At 38.8% G+C, this 18,960-nt stretch overlaps 1 protein-coding gene across 1 annotated transcript; it reads right to left on the bottom strand.

The window, feature by feature from the left end:
* Positions 1-538: 538 nt before the first annotated feature.
* LOC146481701 (dynein regulatory complex subunit 5-like) lies at positions 539-18,943 on the bottom strand. The gene is made up of 14 exons (XM_085107907.1): positions 18,828-18,943; positions 18,025-18,098; positions 16,426-16,490; positions 15,810-15,888; positions 14,528-14,655; positions 14,142-14,185; positions 11,909-12,018; positions 10,719-10,820; positions 9,817-9,892; positions 6,468-6,585; positions 4,711-4,894; positions 3,844-3,961; positions 3,016-3,075; positions 539-1,518 (listed from the first exon to the last, which is right to left on the bottom strand). The coding sequence occupies exons 1-14, from the start codon at positions 18,858-18,860 to the stop codon at positions 1,360-1,362; spliced, it is 1,350 nt and encodes a 449-aa protein (XP_084964033.1). The 5' UTR covers positions 18,861-18,943; the 3' UTR covers positions 539-1,359.
* Between the last annotated feature and the right edge of the window lie 17 nt (positions 18,944-18,960).

Raw genomic sequence — 18,960 nt, 5'->3', positions numbered from 1 at the left:
AGGAATTTGTTTGAAAACAAAAATAGCAGAGCGAAAGCATCAACTGACTGGTCACATTCTCATCAACAATCCCATAATTTTTTCAGTGCTACACGATGGAGGGGTGGGGCAGGGAGGGGTGGGTAGTAGCCTGTGAACAGGCTCCCAAGGAGACAAAAGGACTCTCTATACCCTACTCGGGATCGGGAGCCTGTTCGAGCTCCGTGAAACTTTTCTTACTAATAAATTAAAGTGAAGAGGCCAATAAACTCTTTGTGCTCTAGAGAGCTAGAGATTTTCGATTTTCATGCAGTTCCTATCGATCAAACCATAACTGTAGTTAAGCCAAAAAAATCTTGCATTTACAATGGATTTCTAAGTTACACAAGGCACAGCAACGGCATACAACTGTGATATATCCGTGATATAAATACACCTTTTATATACAATGGAAATATTTCTGCCAGGAATATAGTTAAGGAACTCGAAGTTAAAAATAGGTAGTAAGTTTTCCTTGTTGACTTAATTAATAATAATTTTAGACATGAATCGTTCGTCATGTGATACAACACACTTTTAAATTTATTGGTGACTTGCAAGCGAGAAACGTCGTAAACTGAAACAGGTGATAAACGATCATGTAAAACCCGTGGGAGTACGTACAATGCTTACTTGGAAACGGACATAAACAAAACAATCGAACTTCTCAAGTTAGATGACAGTGTAAACTCGTTTCCAGCGTCACAAAGAAGTCAAGTCACGTTTAACAATTTCTCTCAGAATAGTAGTGATCTTTTAAATTCTCTTTCTTCTTCTCTGTGGAACAAAAGTCTGAAATTCTCTGAAGTTTTGTAAAAGAAATCCGAGTATAACGATACTGAGATCGAAGACTTGCCTTGACTTGATTGACAGCAAAGTTCTCCCACGATGAATCAGGTAATATAAGTTAAGACGATAAGGAGAACTAAAATTCTAATCTTGAAGACAGTTAAGAACAGCTAAGAAAGACAAAAGCCTTAAGTTAAACTCAACATAACTTTTTCAATACTAAGCCTGGCAAATTTGCGGTTTTCCTCTACGATGAAAAGGAGATTTAACGTTTTGACCATGAAAACAGTTCAAGTTTTGATACAACTTCGGCGGTAGAACGCGTTATAATTGACACCTGAATATCTCTGGTTTTATTTCAAGATGAGGAACAACTTTTCCCAAAAAAAAAAATATAATCCAAAACGCATAAAGAATTCTTGAAGTCCAAACTGAAAAAATGTCAAACTATTCAAACTTAAATTACTTTTTCACTTATAACGTGTTAACATAACACTCTGAAAATCTTTGTTCTCCCGTAAGAAGTCCGTATATTTTTAAAAGGAAACAGGTCTAGCTGGTTTGTCCTTGTCTGTATTGCTCCTCTCTGTTCCTTTTCAACAGTTGATTTATACAGTATTCGTTTTCTTGTCCGACTTCCGTTAATCTCAAATCCATGGCTCGTATTGTCGTGTTTTCTTCCATTCCTTCTTGTAATGACTTCCCGCCATCCTACAAAAATGAAACCTCAATCAATATTCTGCTGATAACAGAGAAAGATCTTACAGACAAAGTAATTACTCTGGCCAATCATAACAGACATAAGCCACACAATGAACCAATCAGAATCCACGGCAAAAACAGATGTCACGGGCGCCAAGCGCGGGAAAAAGCGTGCAAGCGAGTTGCGATTGGTTTTGCCTTAGCTTCTGATTGGCTAAGAAAGTGGCGCGAATTTTCCCAACCAATCACAGGCCATAGCAAAACAAAAACAAAACAGGGTCCTCTCTCTTCCTCCTTCGAGAATGGAGTAAGGGAGAAGACCGGGGGAATGGGGTGACGTCATATATCACATCACAGTAACATTGACAACGACAATAAAACAGACATCATGGACCTGTTAGCTGGATTTCGAGAACGACATTAAGTATAAGGACGACTTTTCAAACCTTTCTCGGGCAAATTTTTGCCACACTTTTATAGAGTGAGCAAAACGGGACGTATACTGGTTTGAAATTTGAAGGTCATTATCGTACTCAATCTGATAAGTGTACTCAAATCTAAAGGTTTATTAACAGAGAGATTTAGAATCGCGTCACGGCAAACGACAAACATGAGATTCTGAAATTGCATGGTGTTAACGCAAAACTACTTAATTTTACTGAGAAACCGAAAACAGCGAGCGGCAAATGAAGGATAAGTATGGTCACGTGGTCATTGCTGCCGTTTCTCGTAAACGTAATTCTAAGTCTTAACAACAACAACAACAACAACAACAACAATTTATTTGAACAATAACAGAATGAACGGCTTGTCCCGCAAATAGTTACAAAACTAATCGAGGCGGGACAAGACGAATACAGGAACACTTGAGAAAAGTAACAAGAACTTACAAATACAGACATGCAAAAACGTAACGTAATAACGACAAAAACAACAACAATTTATTTGAAAAATAACAGAATGAATGGCTTGTCCCGCAAATAGTTACAAAACTAATCGAGGAGGGACAAGACGAATACAGGAACACTTGAGAAAAGTAACAAGAACTTACAAATACAGACATGCAAAAACGTAACGTAATAACGACAAAAACAACAACGATTGCGACAACAAAAGCTCGGGAGAGAAGACTCCCGTAAAAGAGTGACTGAGGTGATCGACGTACCTTTAAGGGGTTAAAATTCGCGGTTTGGTACCCCTGAGGGTGCTAAAATCTAAAATGATTTCCGTCAGAGGTATGGTGGTGCCTTTTAGGGTATTAAGTGAAAAATACCAGGGGAAGTGATATACATGTCAGTCAACTGATTTGGTACCTCTTAGCGGTTAAAAAATTGTTCGCACCACGCACACGAAACAGAATTCTGATACATTTTAAGGGCCTTTTCAAAATTTTCGACGATCACCCCGGTCACTTTTGTATGGGAGTCCCCCCTCCCCCGGGAACAAAAGTCCCCGAAATGTAAACCCTCAAACTCGAGCCTAGAGGGACAAGGAAAGCAAACTCACCGGTCCGATGGTATTGCAGGATAAGTTAAGATCCGCCAGGGTTTTGTTTGAAACTAAAACCTTTGTAAAACAAGAAAACATGCGTGGATTAGTTACGATAAAGTCACACAGCGAACATTGAAGAATTAGTGATATGAATACCGGAAAGAAGTTTGGGCCGCAATGAGAAACCGATCTCAAAAGGAACATCTTTAAGCGACTACATCTAGATCTAAATCTATCTTTACTACGTCGGTAAAAGTCCTGATAAGATATCACACCAGCTATTTTGATTCGAGTTTAATTGCTAATCAATAAAGGTTCTTCCAAAAGATTTCGTCCCTCAGTTTTGTCTTAGACTTTTCTTCACCCTTCTTAGCTTAAATTTACATTTTAAATACAGTTTTAACGAGAGAGATGAAAACCGGAAAGAGAATTGGGAGAATTAAAATGGAAAATTCTCGAAACACGAAAAAAAAAAAAAAAAAAAATAGCTAGACTCTCCTTGAGAACGATGTATAAATCAGTAAATGACACAGGCATACTCGGAAAAAATCTGAGTGCTCCTATCAGGAGCCGAACCTAAGACCTTCCGATTACTAGTTCGGATGCTCTACCACTGAGCTACAGGAGACTCGTGGGGGCTAAGGCCATTAAACTAAGGATTGGAATGTCAATGTGTGGCATATGCACAATGGAAATAATGTGATGGAACATGTTAAGCCTGATGAATAAATGAGAATGATGTATTAATCATTAAATGACACCCAATAGTGAAAGAAGAACCCGTGGCAGCGAGTTTTGCCAACCAGTCAAGGAGCGTAGTAATGCAAAACCAAATATAAATACCTGTGATAGGATAGCAGCGGTGGGTTCGCCGAGGTCATTGCTCCCTAAATGGACATGCGTAAGGGTGTTGTTCTTAAACAGCGCACGGCAGATGGCCTGGCCTCCATCATCTCCGAGTCTGTGCAGTGGAAGTAAGATAGTACAGATAGTCAAGTAGAATACTGCATTATATCATGCTTACTTGGTGTGTTTCTTCGTTCCTCTTTCTTTGGTTTTTGTTTTGTTTTGTGTGCATGTGAGTGTGTGTTTTCTTCAGGACAGTGAAATAGTTGTATTTCTGGTGAAAATGTCCCAGATGGCAAAATTGGTAATCACGTTTTCCTTATGCTGTGTGCTAAGCGTTACGTAAGTTTCTCTAAAAGTACAATTCAAGAAAGAGCCTTTATACCGCAAGTTGCTTCCCAAGTACCTGCTGTTCTGTTTCTCCCTCCCCTGGTCAGCAACCAGTCTCGTTCAATAGGGTGGAGGGGTGGAGAGAGGATCACTTGTCCCCAAGCGAGAAACTCACACGAAAATCCCATATTGTTAACCGCCCACGGGGTGTATCCACGGGGGGGGGGGGGGGGGTAAATGAGACATGCTGAGTTCTTAGCAAGAGGATTAGTTTTTAAAGAAACTGTGGTGCTGTGTCAGTGGGGAGTGGAAACGAACGCTTGGTTTTATCATCAGAGTTGATTCGGGCCAACCGAGTCAGTCCGTCCGTCTGTCAGTCATTCAGTCGGTCAGCCGGTCAGTCAGTCAGTCAGTCAGTTAATGTTTATTTTCAAAAAATAACATGAGTCGTGGCTTGCTTGCCCCGCAAATACCTACAGCTAGTTGAGGCCGAGCAAGACGAACACAAGAAAATGACAAGTACAATTCACTCACCTGTTTAATCTGAGGTTAATAGTTGTGAGTGTCGTGTTTTTTGCCAAGGCGTGTCCAACTGCAGCAGCACCATTTGATCTGATTTTATTATCACATAGATTTAGTGTTGTTAGTCTGCATCGTCCGTTCAACAGTTTGCCTACAGCTCTCGCTCCACTGTCGCTGATTTTGTTGTGTGAAAGATCTAAAACAATGAATAAATTTACTAAATAGAAGAAAGATCCCCGCAGTCAGTACGCAACTCACAATATGACCAGCTCCCAGTTGGCTTGATAGCTCAGTTGGTAGACTGCACTGCACCGGCATTGCAGGGGTCATGGGTTCGGCACCGGCATCGCAAAGGTCATGGGTTTGAATCCCGTTCAAGCCTGAATTTTTTCAGGCTTTCTTTTCGCAACTGCTTTAGTTGCATACCAACTGCGAGGATCTTTCTTCTATTTGATCTTTCATCCGCAGTTCAAAATATATGTTTCACATTTTTTCATTCGAATAAATTCATTGTTTGTGATGAGAGTTTTTTACCATTTCCTCACTAGATTCAAACAACAGCTACAGATTATTTTATTGAACAGACACATCTGAGACTTGTGGATACCAGGCTGACCTGTGACCAAGATTGTCTCAGACGGATAACGCACCCCTGATGAACACTACTGAACACTCACTGATGAACATAGTTATGTCATGGAGGGGGGGGGGGGGGGAAGGGTACACACTAGGAGATCTCATGATTCTGTGATTGGACATTTTGGCTAAAGCCCCATTCACACCAACCGGGTTTAACAAAATGAAAATTGGTAACAGAAAGCTGAACCATTGACTTTGACATAGGATTCAAGTAAACGTTAACGTACGCTTTCATTTGTGCTAAATCTGCAGTCTACAAAAATCCGAAAGCAGCTTTTATGAAGGAAACAATTTTAAACTGTGTTTAACTAAACAGCTTTTAAACGTGTTTAAGCCTTGGTGTGAATGGGGCATAAGATTAAATTTAATCAAATTCAACTACCTGACAAAGATTTTAATAATTAAGATAGCAATTACATGTAAGCACTCGTTGCAGCATTGAGAAAACTCCAGACTTTTCCCTTTTTCTTAGACTTTATCTTTATTTTCTATACATTTTCCAGGTATGGAAAACTAGTTCCACATTTTTATAAGAATAGGCCATTTTCACATATTGGCGTCATTTACTAGTCAACTGCCAGAATCCTTCTAAATAGTTTGTTGCTTAAATCCCTTGCAAATTATGAGATATTGTTATCTGAACGTCACTTATACCTGCCAACTCTCATGCCTGCAGACTACAGTTAAAACATTGATCTCACACATCGAGGACAATTTCTCACGCCTGACTCACAAAACTGGACGAGTTGTTCTAAAAAAACTTCATTTCATTTCAGATTTGTTATGTATTATTTCTTTGCTCTTTATAACAATCACAAAAGCTTTCAAATGTCTACAATCCATTTAAATCGTAGGTGTTTAAAAGTCGTCAGAATATCTTCTGATATTTTCGGCAACGTTCAGAAGTCTTCGGAAGTGGCTTGAACGTTTTCAGAAATGCCAGTTATGACAAGACAACAATCTCACACATTTGACTCAGAAAAAGTTGGTAGGTATACTCATTGTGATTACAAAATTTAAATAAGAAAGGAAAAATGAAGAGGATTTTGGTGGTTGCAGTAAAATAACATCATCACAAAATTCACCTATAATTTCCGCCTACAAAAAAAATTTTTGAACCCTGTACTTACCTAAAGTAAGAAGAGATGGATGATCCAGTACATGACTCATAAGAACACGAACCTTCTCATCATCCACACCACTACGATGAAGATGGAACACCTTTAAGGTGTGGCATGCCTTTACAGCCTGATTGAGAAGACAAAAAACAAACAAACAAAAACAAGCTTAACACACCTAGTCAATGGGAGGTGAAGAAGTTGAACTTATCAATATAGTCAGATTTAGAACCATGTTTATGGCAAACTGCATATGTGAGATTCACGTTTATGTTTTCCTTAAAAAATTACTACACAGCTAAGAACAGCGAAAAATAATTCTGGCCTTTGATGCTAACCCAAAACTACTCAATTTTACTGAGACACTGAAAACAGTGAGCGGCAAATGTAGGATAAACATGGTCACGTGGTGATTTCTGTCTTTTGCCATTTGCCGTAAACATAATTCTAGATCTCTCCAATATTGCATCCAATTTTGGGCTGCAATCAAAACATTGACTGGGGGGAGGGGCACAACTCACAATTGAAGGGCTTGGAGCATTAAACCGACTTATGTCGAATTTCAGCCCGTTTTTCGATGTAGCTCGGATTTGTCCAAACTTTTGCATGTGAACTGCAATTCGATTGAAACCATTGTCCAGTATTTTTTTCACGCCACTTTGTGTTTCGTATTAATGCCATTGAGAAATTTTACCATCTTGTAAAGATATATCGGTAACATTATAGACACTGGATGACCAAAAGGACAATGCACTGAGGATTAAATACTTGTATTCAATATACAGTCGTTGTCTTTGAAACACGGCACACGAAAGCGGTGTTTTTCGCGGGAGCAACGAAAAGAATGCCGTCACGCTTTTATTTGATTCTGTTACAAACTACTACGTACATGACAGGAATGTCCGAAATGTAAACAGTTACATTCTCCAAGAGAAAATGTGTCCATTTCCTGGCGTAAAATCCAGCTTTGTCCCGTTTGTCGACACATCACTCTTGATAACGCAAAATACTAGCATTCTACACGATTAACAGGAAGACATGTAGCCATTTCAACGATTAACAACGATTAACGGCAGTTCTATTTAAAGGTAAAGACTATCTATTCTTTTCACGAGCAGTCGGTGTTAACCGTTGAAAATCTATGTTAATCGTACTTTTATTGAATCATTGCCTTGAAATTGTCAAGTTAATCGTTACATACCGAATTTCAAGCCTGGCAAACCACAACTAAGGCTTGCAAAACACCTTGCACATGGCGGGATTTGTCTCTGATGCTCCCGCGGGATTTGATAATCGAATTGAAAAATTCGCCATGGCACAGTCATCACTACCAAGGAGGGATTCTTTGGACAACATTTCCACCTGTTCCTGTGAACTGCATGCGTCAATTTCATAACTTTTCAAAAGATCCATAGATGTCGTGCGTTTACAAACTTCACCAAACAAAAGGGAAACCAATGCAACTAGCCAGTGTGATACGCAAGTTGTTTATACCGACTGCCTTGACCTATTTTGGGCTTGTTACAACCCGCAAAAGCAAACCATGATATCATCTCAAACGTTACTTATAGAAACAACAACTGGTGCGACTAAACACGGCTCGTGGACAGTTTGGAAAACGAGTCTGACGTGGACAAAACCTATAAAAAAATTTGCCTTCTAAGCGCGTTCACTTGTAGACAAGCAAACTACCAAATCCCCCTCCCCCTCCCCCTGACTCAATGTTGTCTTTTGGGTCACGAACAGTTTCCTGGCAAGCATCACTTTCCACATCAACATTGCATAAGGGGGAGGGGGGAAGGGAGAAGTAACTGTGGTAGAATTATGAAGGGAGAAACAGTAAGTGAGTGGTTTTTTGGCTGTCTGTGTTCGGTTCTCATTGCATAGGGGGAGGGGGTGGGAGGGAGAAGTAAGCAAGTGGTTTTTGTTCTGTTCGTGTTTGGTTTTCTCAAGGAGATTTGTCCACGATTGTAAAACCGCGAAATGTTTTCCAAACCAGGGAGAGCAAAATTCGGACAAATCCGTGCGAAATCAAAAGCCGCGCTCGAATTCGACATAAGTCGGTTATGCTCCCAGACCTTCAATTTAAGTTGCCATAGAATTCATTTAATAATATGTTTCAGCCCCCCCCCTCTCCACCCCCCACCTCCCAGCACTGTTTCAATCAAACTTAAAGCTCAAACAACTTACTTGAGAGTAGCTTGTGAACAGCTCTGTAGAATTGAATAGGGCGCATGGACAACGGAGGGCAGGACATCCCACCCCCTACTATAGAGCTCTTCAAGGCTAGCTTGAGAACCAAATTTTGCATAATGCAGGGGTTTCAATCTGACTTTGAACAGTAGAGCAAGAGGTTATTACACCTGGGCAGGATAGTTAACTTGGATAATTATGTTCTTTATTGAAAACCTTGGTTGAGATGTTAAAAGCAGCTGGGCAAAGTTTTGTTCACAGACAACCAATTTGCCCAGTGGCTGTTTCTTAATGAAACCCCTGATAATGGCTGGTTAATTACATCAAATTGACAAAATGTGCCATGTTTGTTGCCCAGTTAAAACATAATCTGACATGCGGTCAGAGACGCCAACCTCTGAAGATCTGAAATCTGGAGATTTTTCTTCTGAGCACCACCCCCCCTTATCACCCTACCCTCCCCCCTAAGCAAAATTGATGCACTTACCCCCCCCCCCCCCACTTTGTTGGCACAAAATAATTAATTCACACAACACTAGAGCTTTTTTTGTCCTGCTCTTTAATTGGTTGAACGTTTATCCAATCAGAAAGTCGTTTATATTGCAATGATGACAAAAAGCGTATTTTCTTTGGTTTCCGTCAAAGTTTGTGGCCGATTGGGTAAAACAGGTATGCAAATGTAGCCATGACACAATATTTCTTAAATTTATGGAACATTTGAGTTGAAATACTAGCCTATTATGCAAAAAAGGCGCCAAGTCGCTTTTATCCGGGAGATTTAGTCACCCGTACGGGAGACCGGGAGATTCGTTCCGTATCCGGGAGACTTCCGGATAATCCGGGAGAGTTGGCATGAGTGTGCTGTGGGAACGTGCAGTCCCAGAAAATATTCATACTCCCCCCACAGAAGGTTTTCTTGCTTTGCACCCCCCCCCCCCCCCTCTCCCCAGGAAATTCCAGTTTAGCTTCATACTTTGCTCCAAAAATTTTGGCATTTAAGACCCCCTCCCCCTAGGAATTTCTAATAACCTTCCCTGGGGTGGGTATGAAACTGCACTTATTCTGGAACTGCACAATGCAATGTTGGATGTATAGTCCTGAGTTTTTGTATTCAGCTTTGTATGCTTTTCAGACACCCAAAATTTTAAGGCAATTGAAATGTACACACCTTGGCAAGTAAAAGACAATCCCTGGCTGTAAACTGAAACAAATTCCATTCAAAATTCATCCCACAATCACGAACTCTGTCAGGAGGAAATGAAAATATAATTATTACCTGGAAACATTTCAACTTTAACCCTTTAACCCCTGATGTCAAAGAGCATATTCTCCTATCTTGTCCCAATACTTTTCTTATAAAAGAACCGGAGAGAAGTTATTAAAATATCAAGAAAATTCACCTTGGGTGATCATATCCTTACTTCTCATGACCTCAGGAATTGAATAAGCATTGGTATTACAAGGAGAAAATTGATGCTGATCACTGTTAGGGCTCTTGTCCTCGTTTGTTGGTAAAGCTCCAATTTCATAGATATTTCATGGATATTCTCCCCACTGTCCTGACCATATACTTCTTACAGAACTAGTTGGGAGAATCAACGTTTTAATTATTTGATGATCATTTCTTTTATTCTCATGACCAAAGAACTGACATAATTTGTAAGGAGAAATTAGATGTTGGTCACTATTCAGCCTTCAAAAACTAATTAATAATTCAGGAGCTTACTGACCTATCAAATGGTCGATAAAACATCACGTGCAGTGGTTTTAAAACCCGATAAAACCTCCTCCTTATCAGTATGCAGCGTTTAATGTTTTTCTTTATGCTAATTTCCAACGTTCACAAAAGCACAATTTGCATTGTTATGAACTCTCTTGACACATGTTTTTCCATGAATGTTTTTGAAGCTGTCAAAAAACTCGCAGCACGTGTTTTATCGGGTCTAAAACCACTTGGCTGCGCCTCGTGGTTTTAAATCCCGATAAAACACTGCTGCTCCTGTTTTAAACATTACTTAACAGGTTAAATTTTTTAAGGTATAAATAAATAAAAAGTGCAATAAAACCTACCCGTAAGTCAAATGCAGTTCTTCTAGATGAACGAGCCCTGGGGTTATAAGGCCAAAGTCAAAATGATCAATGTTGGGGCCATCCTGTCCCGCATCACTGCCGCTGAAGGCAAATAAAAATACCAAAAGTTAATGAATGAAAGAATGACTAATCAAATGGAAAAATACATGTACTTCACACCTTGAGCTCTGGGGTCAGCTTACCATTTACATGGAAAACCTGGAAATTCCAGTTGGAAATCTAATGGTACAGATCATTACATTTTGGAGTACTTCTGAAATTATGGGCTTCTGGTCAAAGTGATGCATTTTTATTACTCCTTTTGGGATTTACAGCTGATGTTCATACATTTTGCATGTTATCCATCTTCTGTTAAGACAAGCTAAATCATTTCATATTTATGCCGAAAATTTCCATCCGCCCGAGCAGTTTGCAAAAATGGTAAGCACCCCTGGTGTGTGGGACTGAAGGGCTGCATGTAAACTTCCTCCTTGGGTGCCACAGGGTTAACACTGCCCCACAGTTCACCATTTACATCATCTCATGTATTTACATCTATTTCCCTGGGCAGAGCAATGTGTTTTTACCAGAAGAAATGATATGGCATAGAGACAAGCCTCAAACCATTAACTTTTTAATTGAGGGTCCAGCCAAAAATCTGACTGTCTGTAACCACTATACTGTACATGCAACATTCCATCTCTTCAGTCTTGGGCATTAATTATTGCATTGTCCCAGAAAGTTTACATACCCTTTCCATGATAGGTTTTTTGGTTTAGATGCATATGCCCACCCCTGTTGAAATTCCAACTTGGCTTAACACTTTCCTTTAAAATCTTCAATCCGCTTTTGAGAGCACCCACCCATCCTTGAATTGCAATGACCCTCAGTGGGGGTGGGAGGGTCTTCTGGTCTTCTGGAATTAATGGAGTGGAGGGCTATTTACTCCTCTGAAACTTTAAATATTATAATTTATAGTATTATTAATCTTGGGTGACATCTCCTAGATGGTTGCCTATGGGATGTTCAACTTCCAACTCAACTTCCATGGAAATTTTAAAGTCACATACAACAACAAACATTCTTTACAATGGCCACGCTCTGGAGGAATTTACTACCTGTTGAACGTGAGGGATGACCATTAGTGAAGTTCAATTGAGTTTCATCTCAAACCGTGTCAATTTACTTACGCATCAGAAGCATCATCATCTTTGATCAAAGTTTCTTTCACGGGCGGCAACAGCTGTCTGATGTTTAATCCTCTCACATAGGGAGCTGAGAGCTTGAGTGTTTCATTCAGCTGTCCAGGAAGCAATCAATAAGGCAGAAATATTAGAAAATTCTTTAATAATTATTGTAACACACTCTGGTTACACATCTAACTCTGATAGTTCAATCGCACATTGAATATGGGCTCTCCATGATGCAGAAGACAGGAGGGTGAGGGATAAGCTTAAGAGCCAGGTGTTTATTTTCAGAGTTTTAAACCATTACATGCATACAAAATTATCTAAGGGTTAATTAAATTGGAAGACCATCATACATATAAGCGTCTTTTTCTTGCCTTGAAATCGAAATTGCTCCAATAAGTAAATAAGCTCTTTTTTACTTTGCCATTAACGTGAAGTTTTTGAGCAAAACACTAAAAATAAAACTAGTACTCAGTAATCAAAGATTAAAGTGCGTTGCCTAATAGGCCCTAATTAGGCCCTAATAGCTGGGTTGCGTAAATCATGTTAAGACTACGGGAACCTGTAAGTATAGTTGCAAAACAATAGTTTATTGTTTGAGAACAATGGTCACATCAGTGTTATCTTAAAAACTTTTTATCCAACCAGTCCCAGATGTTTACAGGGCATCCTACCAAGGGTGCGGCGGGGGTATGTTTAATGCAACCCTCACCAAATCAGACCTTAGTGATTACAATATTTGTTTGGATTGAAGTGATCAAAGTACAATGTATTAATTCTGGAATTTCCAAAAAAAAAAAAAAACTATAACAGAGAGGTTGAATATTAATTGGCATACTGAATCTTGAGTAGCTACAATGACGGACGCGAACAAAAGAGAACAAAAGGTAAATTAAATGTGAATAACGTCAATATTGATTAGGTTACTGTTCTGAATGTCATATGACAGTTTTACCAAATCCAATTCCAACAGGTTTTCCAGAATTTTGCAAGCCTCAGTGTAATTTTCGAAGCGAAACCATGAGGAACAGTATGAAATGCGCGCACTGGGCATGATGGACAGTATTGGCACGTCAAGATGCGATTGTAACATTCCAAGATGGAACCGACATACAACTCTTTTGTTGATTTATAGCGCTTAAGAACATGCACGAGGACTCGATCAGGGAGCGTCTCCTTTGTCGACGCAATCAATCTTATCGGATATACAACCTCTTTTCTCGATTTCTCGTGCTTAGAAACATGTACAGAGGTAGGTACTGGGTACAAAACGCGCTGGGCATGATGGACCGTATCTGGACGTCAAGATGCTATAATTGTGATGTTGGAAGATGGAACTGACATGCAACCTCTTTTCTCGATTTCTTGCGCTAAGGAATGCACTCACTGGGCATGATGGACAGTATTGGGATGACTCGATTAGGGAGCATCGACGAACATGAAGATGTATAAATAAAAGGCTAAAAAAGCTGCATGCATGGGATCATGGTGTTAGCTTAAGTTTACTACTATATTTTACCACAATCTTTTAGCAAAAATTGAAATGTCACTTCCACTTTGTTAAAAACAAGCTGTGCAATTCTGTAAAGGAGATATTGGGATATTTGGGCTGACGTAGCATCAAACTTTGTGGAGTACATCTTTTTACGTTCACAAAACATGAGCATGATCTGGTTTCTGACCAAGAAAAGGTGAATTTTACCTTGGCTTGTTGCATGTTTGAGGCAAATTCATCCATCAACTTAAAACATGAAATTTTGAACTGACCAAAGCCATCATTTTAATTATATACCTGCCAAATCTCACGCATTATGCGCGAGTCTCACGCCTGCGGACTAAAGACAGTGATCTCACGCATAAAGGACAATTTCTCACGCCTGACTTACAAATCCGGACCAGTTGTTCTAACCAATCACAAAAGCTTTCAAATGTCTACAATCCCTTCGAATCGTAAGTGTTCAAAGGTTGTCGAAATATCTTCCGACATTCTCGGCAACGTTCAGAAGTGACTTCGGAAAATCGTCGCAAATCTTTGGAGGTGGCTCGGACGTTTTTGGAAATCCCGCTTATGACAAGGCAAAAATCTCACGCATTTGACTCAGAAAAAGTTAGCAGGTATATAATTATAGGAAATTAATTAACATAGCACGAGCCAATGGTTAAGTTTACCCAGTACCAAGTTTACCCAGTTTTCAAAATCTTTGATACGCAACAGACTGATGAGATGACCTACCAAAGTTGGATCTGTGGTTTCAGGAACAAAATTTTCAATGATACCTGCAATAATATAAAAAAAAAAAAAACAACTTATCCTTGGGCACAATTTTATGCTTCCCATTTGACATGCCAACATAAATTTTATGAGGCATTTTTTAATTGGAGAAATCCTGCAAAGCCGCATTTTGGAATAAACCCTGCTGTATATATTAGATATATTAAACAAATAAATAAATGTTATAAATTAACGGGCAGGGGAGGGGGGGGGGGTGGTGAGGGTGTGTGGCTCACCCCTTGATAAAGAAACCCTTAGCCATGTTTTCACCCCAATTACACTATTTTGAAATAAGGCATGAAATGCCTGAGTCAAAGTTTGAAGATTGACAAGGAAGATGTACAAACCTTCTAAATTCCTTTCAAAGTACATTCTTTTCCAGCTGTTTCCATGCTGGTTGATGTCACACACTTCCCATCTTGCTTTACAGCATCTTTTCCAGTAACCCTCATCACAAACTAGATTAGCTGTTACCCTACCATAGCAGAAAGTACAGCTCAGTGCCTTTCATTAAAAAGATCACACTTTACATGTATTACTCACAGAGCAATCAATAGCACAACAGAATAGAACCATTCCTAGCTTAATTAATTCATTTGAAAGGTCACACTTACAGTCAACCCAATTCACGCGTGACCAGTATTTTTGAAATTTGAACGGAGTTCTGAAATTTACTTGTCAGTTTTGAACAACGCCAACGAGATTTCAGATCTAGAGTTCCCGTAAAAATTTACCTAGTTTATTGACATTATAAAGCTATGAATTTTTCTTTACATTACAGCATTAAGTATTTCAAGAATAGCGATTGTTTCCCAAGTATAATTTTTGATATAAATATTTTTTTCTGTTAATGCGTCTTTTTCGGAAAGATTTCCAGAGAAATGTTCAACATTCCATTCACATGTCGGACATTACATAGAGAAATTTGAATGTTTATTTCATTTTTGGAAATACTGGTCATGCGTGACGTGAATTGACTGTAAAGAGTGGTGGATGATCTTTCAAAAAAATATGCAAGATTCCTAGTCTCAACTCTTTGCACAAAGCTGCCTCAGTCATTCTTAACATTGCAGGGGAGCAGGGACGGCACAGTAGTGAGAGCACTTGCCTCTCACCAATGTGGCCCAGAGTAGGATTCCTGGCGTTCACTCCATATGTGGATTAAGTTTGTTATTGGTTCTCGTCCCTGCTCCAAGGGTTTTTCTCTGGCCTGGGTACTCCAGGTTTCCTCCCTCCACAAAAATCAATATTCCCAATTGCAAATTACTATTATTTCCAATTTATTCAACCTGGAAACAGAGCCACTCTCTGAAAGTCACTGATTTTATTTCAATACCCTTATTAGACTGTATACGCAAAAATGGCTGACATTTTAATATTCTTTTGTTCAAATTCAAATAAGCCTAACTAATCTCGTTTTTGAGTTAAAAAATCAAAAGAATATTTCACCGTGAACGAGGCTAGTGAGGCTAATTTGAGTGCAGATAAAAGAATATTAAAATGTGAGCCATTTTTGCATAATTAGGGTCTATAAACCAGTTTACACACCATGCAATCATAACTGACATATACTAGACTAAAATAAGTAGTGAGGGTCATTATTAACTGAAGTTGCAATCTCATACTTACTTCATGGCAATTTCAGTTGATAGAGCATCAAGCACTTTGGACTTGTGCTTTGGGAGGAGGTCATCAAGAATTGGATTATCTGCAGGCAAACCAAAACAACTCAGTGCCTCGATCAGCATTTTAAACAGGCTGACAGTCTGCTTATCTGTTAATTACTGGATTCCAGGAATAATAAGTACTTCTAACAAAGATAAAAGGCACCAACCATAATTTATTTTTTAGGGGGGTGGAGGGGTTGGCAAATGCAAAAGAGGTTTCATAGAAGGGAAAACAACACTTAACAGCATAACTTTATCAAGGTAATATCTTGCAAGTTGAAATAAATTTAGCCACTAAAAACTCTGAAGGTAGAAACAATAATTATAATATTATTGCTCTACATTTCATCCCTCAAAAAATTAAATGATCCATATTTGATATCTCTATAAAGATGGGTTGATTTCTGGTTTGTTTAATGGCACCAAAAGAAATCAAATTATTTCTCCAACGAGAAAAGAAAAAGGCTTGGATTCACACTTGCAAAAAAACCTGTCAGAAAAGTTATCTGTGTGGAAAAATAATTTTTGTATGACTAACAGTTACAATGTACACTTGCACCCAACATGCCATTTCTCACCTTCAAAGTTCCCAACAATATGCTTTACACAGAGTTCTGTGAGAAGTGGAACAGTGGCAAGGCTCCTGAAAACCAGAAATATTGTTAGAGTCAGGACTCTTGTTAACTGTGATAAATTGAGCAAAGAGATGAGGGATAATAAACCGCATTAGCTACTACTGCTCCTACTTGCAGAACAATTTTAGTATTTTTTGTCAAGAACAATGCATGTGATTGATTTTTCTTCACAACATAATATTTACAACTTCGAACAATTTCGAGAATGATGTGTTATTCAATCAGTGACACAAGCATAATCAGAAAAATAAATCTGAGTTCTCCAAATTCTGATGAATAGTTTGAACACTCTACCACTGAGCTATAGGAGACTTGTGGGAGCTACATTGTATAATTAGCTTAGATCAATCACTTTCTGATTTGCACCTTACAGTGGTACAAAGAAAACTGTAAAAATCCTAGAATAAAATATTACTTCTGAGACTGTTCATTGTGTTGAAAAAGAAAACCAATCAGATATAAGACAAATAAACCCCAAGCTCTCATGGTTATGAGGGAACTTAAGCAACAACAACAACAGTGACCGCAGAAATGAAAACATCACTTGAAAATAGAACTTTATTTTGTTTGTGCTACTTCGTGATTGTGCAGTTCAAGAAAAAATCCATACCCACCCCATGGAAGGTCATTGGAAATTCCTAGGGGGAGGGGGGTCTTAGAAGTCCAAATTTTAGAAGCAAAGTATGAAGCTTAAACTGGAATTTCCTGGGGGGGATGGGAGGTGCAAAACAAAAAACTTTCCATGGCGGGAGTATGGATATTTTCTGGAACTGCACATTTCATGTTGTTATTTTGCCGAGGACAGCAAAGAAAATTATGTACCATTTATAACCCACGTACAGAGTGATTATTTTTCCTCATTAAACCTATTGTTTTGTGGTGTTGTTGTTGCACTGTAAATGACTGTCATGATAAAGATGATGATGATGATGATGATGAGGATCATGAGGGTGGTTGTAATGGAGCAGTGAAGGTGATGATAATGATACAGTGTAACAATAAGGAAAATGAGGTTGACAACTGCAATGACAAGGTAATAATGAATGATGATGATGATGACGACGACAGGGACAGTGATCATGACACTGATGAAAACAATGATGGTGATGATGACAAATATTAAAAAGGTACTTCATTTCGTGCACAATCACATGCATCTCATGGATAAATGAGAGAACACAGACCTTATTACAAAATGACTACCATTTTAATATTCTTTTGTTAGTATTCAAATTCGCCCTTCTTACCTCTTTCTTAAGCTCAAAGATCAAAAGAATATTTTGCCTTGAACAAGGTAAGAAGAGCTAATTTGGATGCAAACTAACAAATAATAATAAAATGAAAGTAATTTTTTGGAATAAGTGTTTATCGCAGTTATGTATACAACTTAAATTGTTGTGAAGAAGTACTGAAAAATTCAGGCTTGAATGTTGCCATGCATTTCATAGTAACTTTAAAAAATTAAGAGACTGAGGTCACACATCATCTTAGCAAAGTTTAAAATTTTACAGCTTTGCTCTACAAAGCAACTTAATTACTAACCAGTCTGGATCTTCAGCGATAATCCTTCTCATTAGTCGTGCATCAGCAGCTGGGTTATCCTTTGTTGCAAACACCTAAAAATCCCAACAAACTCCCTGTAGATCTCATTCATTGTCAATCAGTTGTGAGATCATTAAAAAATAGGCTGATTTAGCAACAGAACAGAAACGTCATTTGAGGACAAAAGAGCGCGCGGAATAGCCTGGACCCGCGTCTATTTCGACTATCTTATGGGTATTCTTGATGCGTGCGCCATTGACAACTGACATTCCTGTTCTGTTGCTAAATCAGCCTAATAGCTGCTACGCGCAAGATGGCTGAGAGAGTTTGTATTTGGAAAGAAGGGCAACAAGAGTTAAGCAAGAGATGTTCCTAGTTTACTGTATGGAGTTAAGAACTGAAGGTGTTCACTGCCAACATGCACATGCAGCAATAAAAAAAAAAAAATGTTTCCCGAGCAGTAGAGAATGAGCCTTTGATTGTGAATATATACTGAACTATACTGACACATATGGGTAATGCCCTCGACTAACATGACAAGTAGCTGCACTTTGGTATGCTGAAACAAGTTGGACAACAGATGCCGTCACGTTACGATTGATCTTAAAACACAAAGCTTAATGCAAATTTGTCTTTTTAAAGGATGATTGTAAGTATATCTTTGCAATTTTAAGCTCTTAAACTTGGCGTTTTCCACTTTTCCACGTACAGTGTATTGAGTTCATATTCTGCTATCACTTCCGTTAAAATAAATCAAACAACACAACTATCTTTTGATGATATTCTAAGCACATAAAAATTACCGGAGAGGGGATTTTCCTGCCTGCAACCTCCATAATTTTCGCTTTCAGAGCAATTAAGTTCACCAAGTTGTTGTTGCTATGGCCCGAACCCTCGCCAGGAAACAACTATTGGTCAGCAGGTGCAGTAAAGAGT

Source organism: Pavona decussata, unplaced genomic scaffold (assembly GCF_977016875.1).
Source record: "Pavona decussata unplaced genomic scaffold, jaPavDecu1.1 SCAFFOLD_48, whole genome shotgun sequence".
NCBI lineage: Eukaryota > Metazoa > Cnidaria > Anthozoa > Scleractinia > Agariciidae > Pavona > Pavona decussata.
The sequence above is the reverse complement of the archived record's forward strand: the minus strand, read 5'-3'. Positions and strand labels throughout refer to the sequence as shown.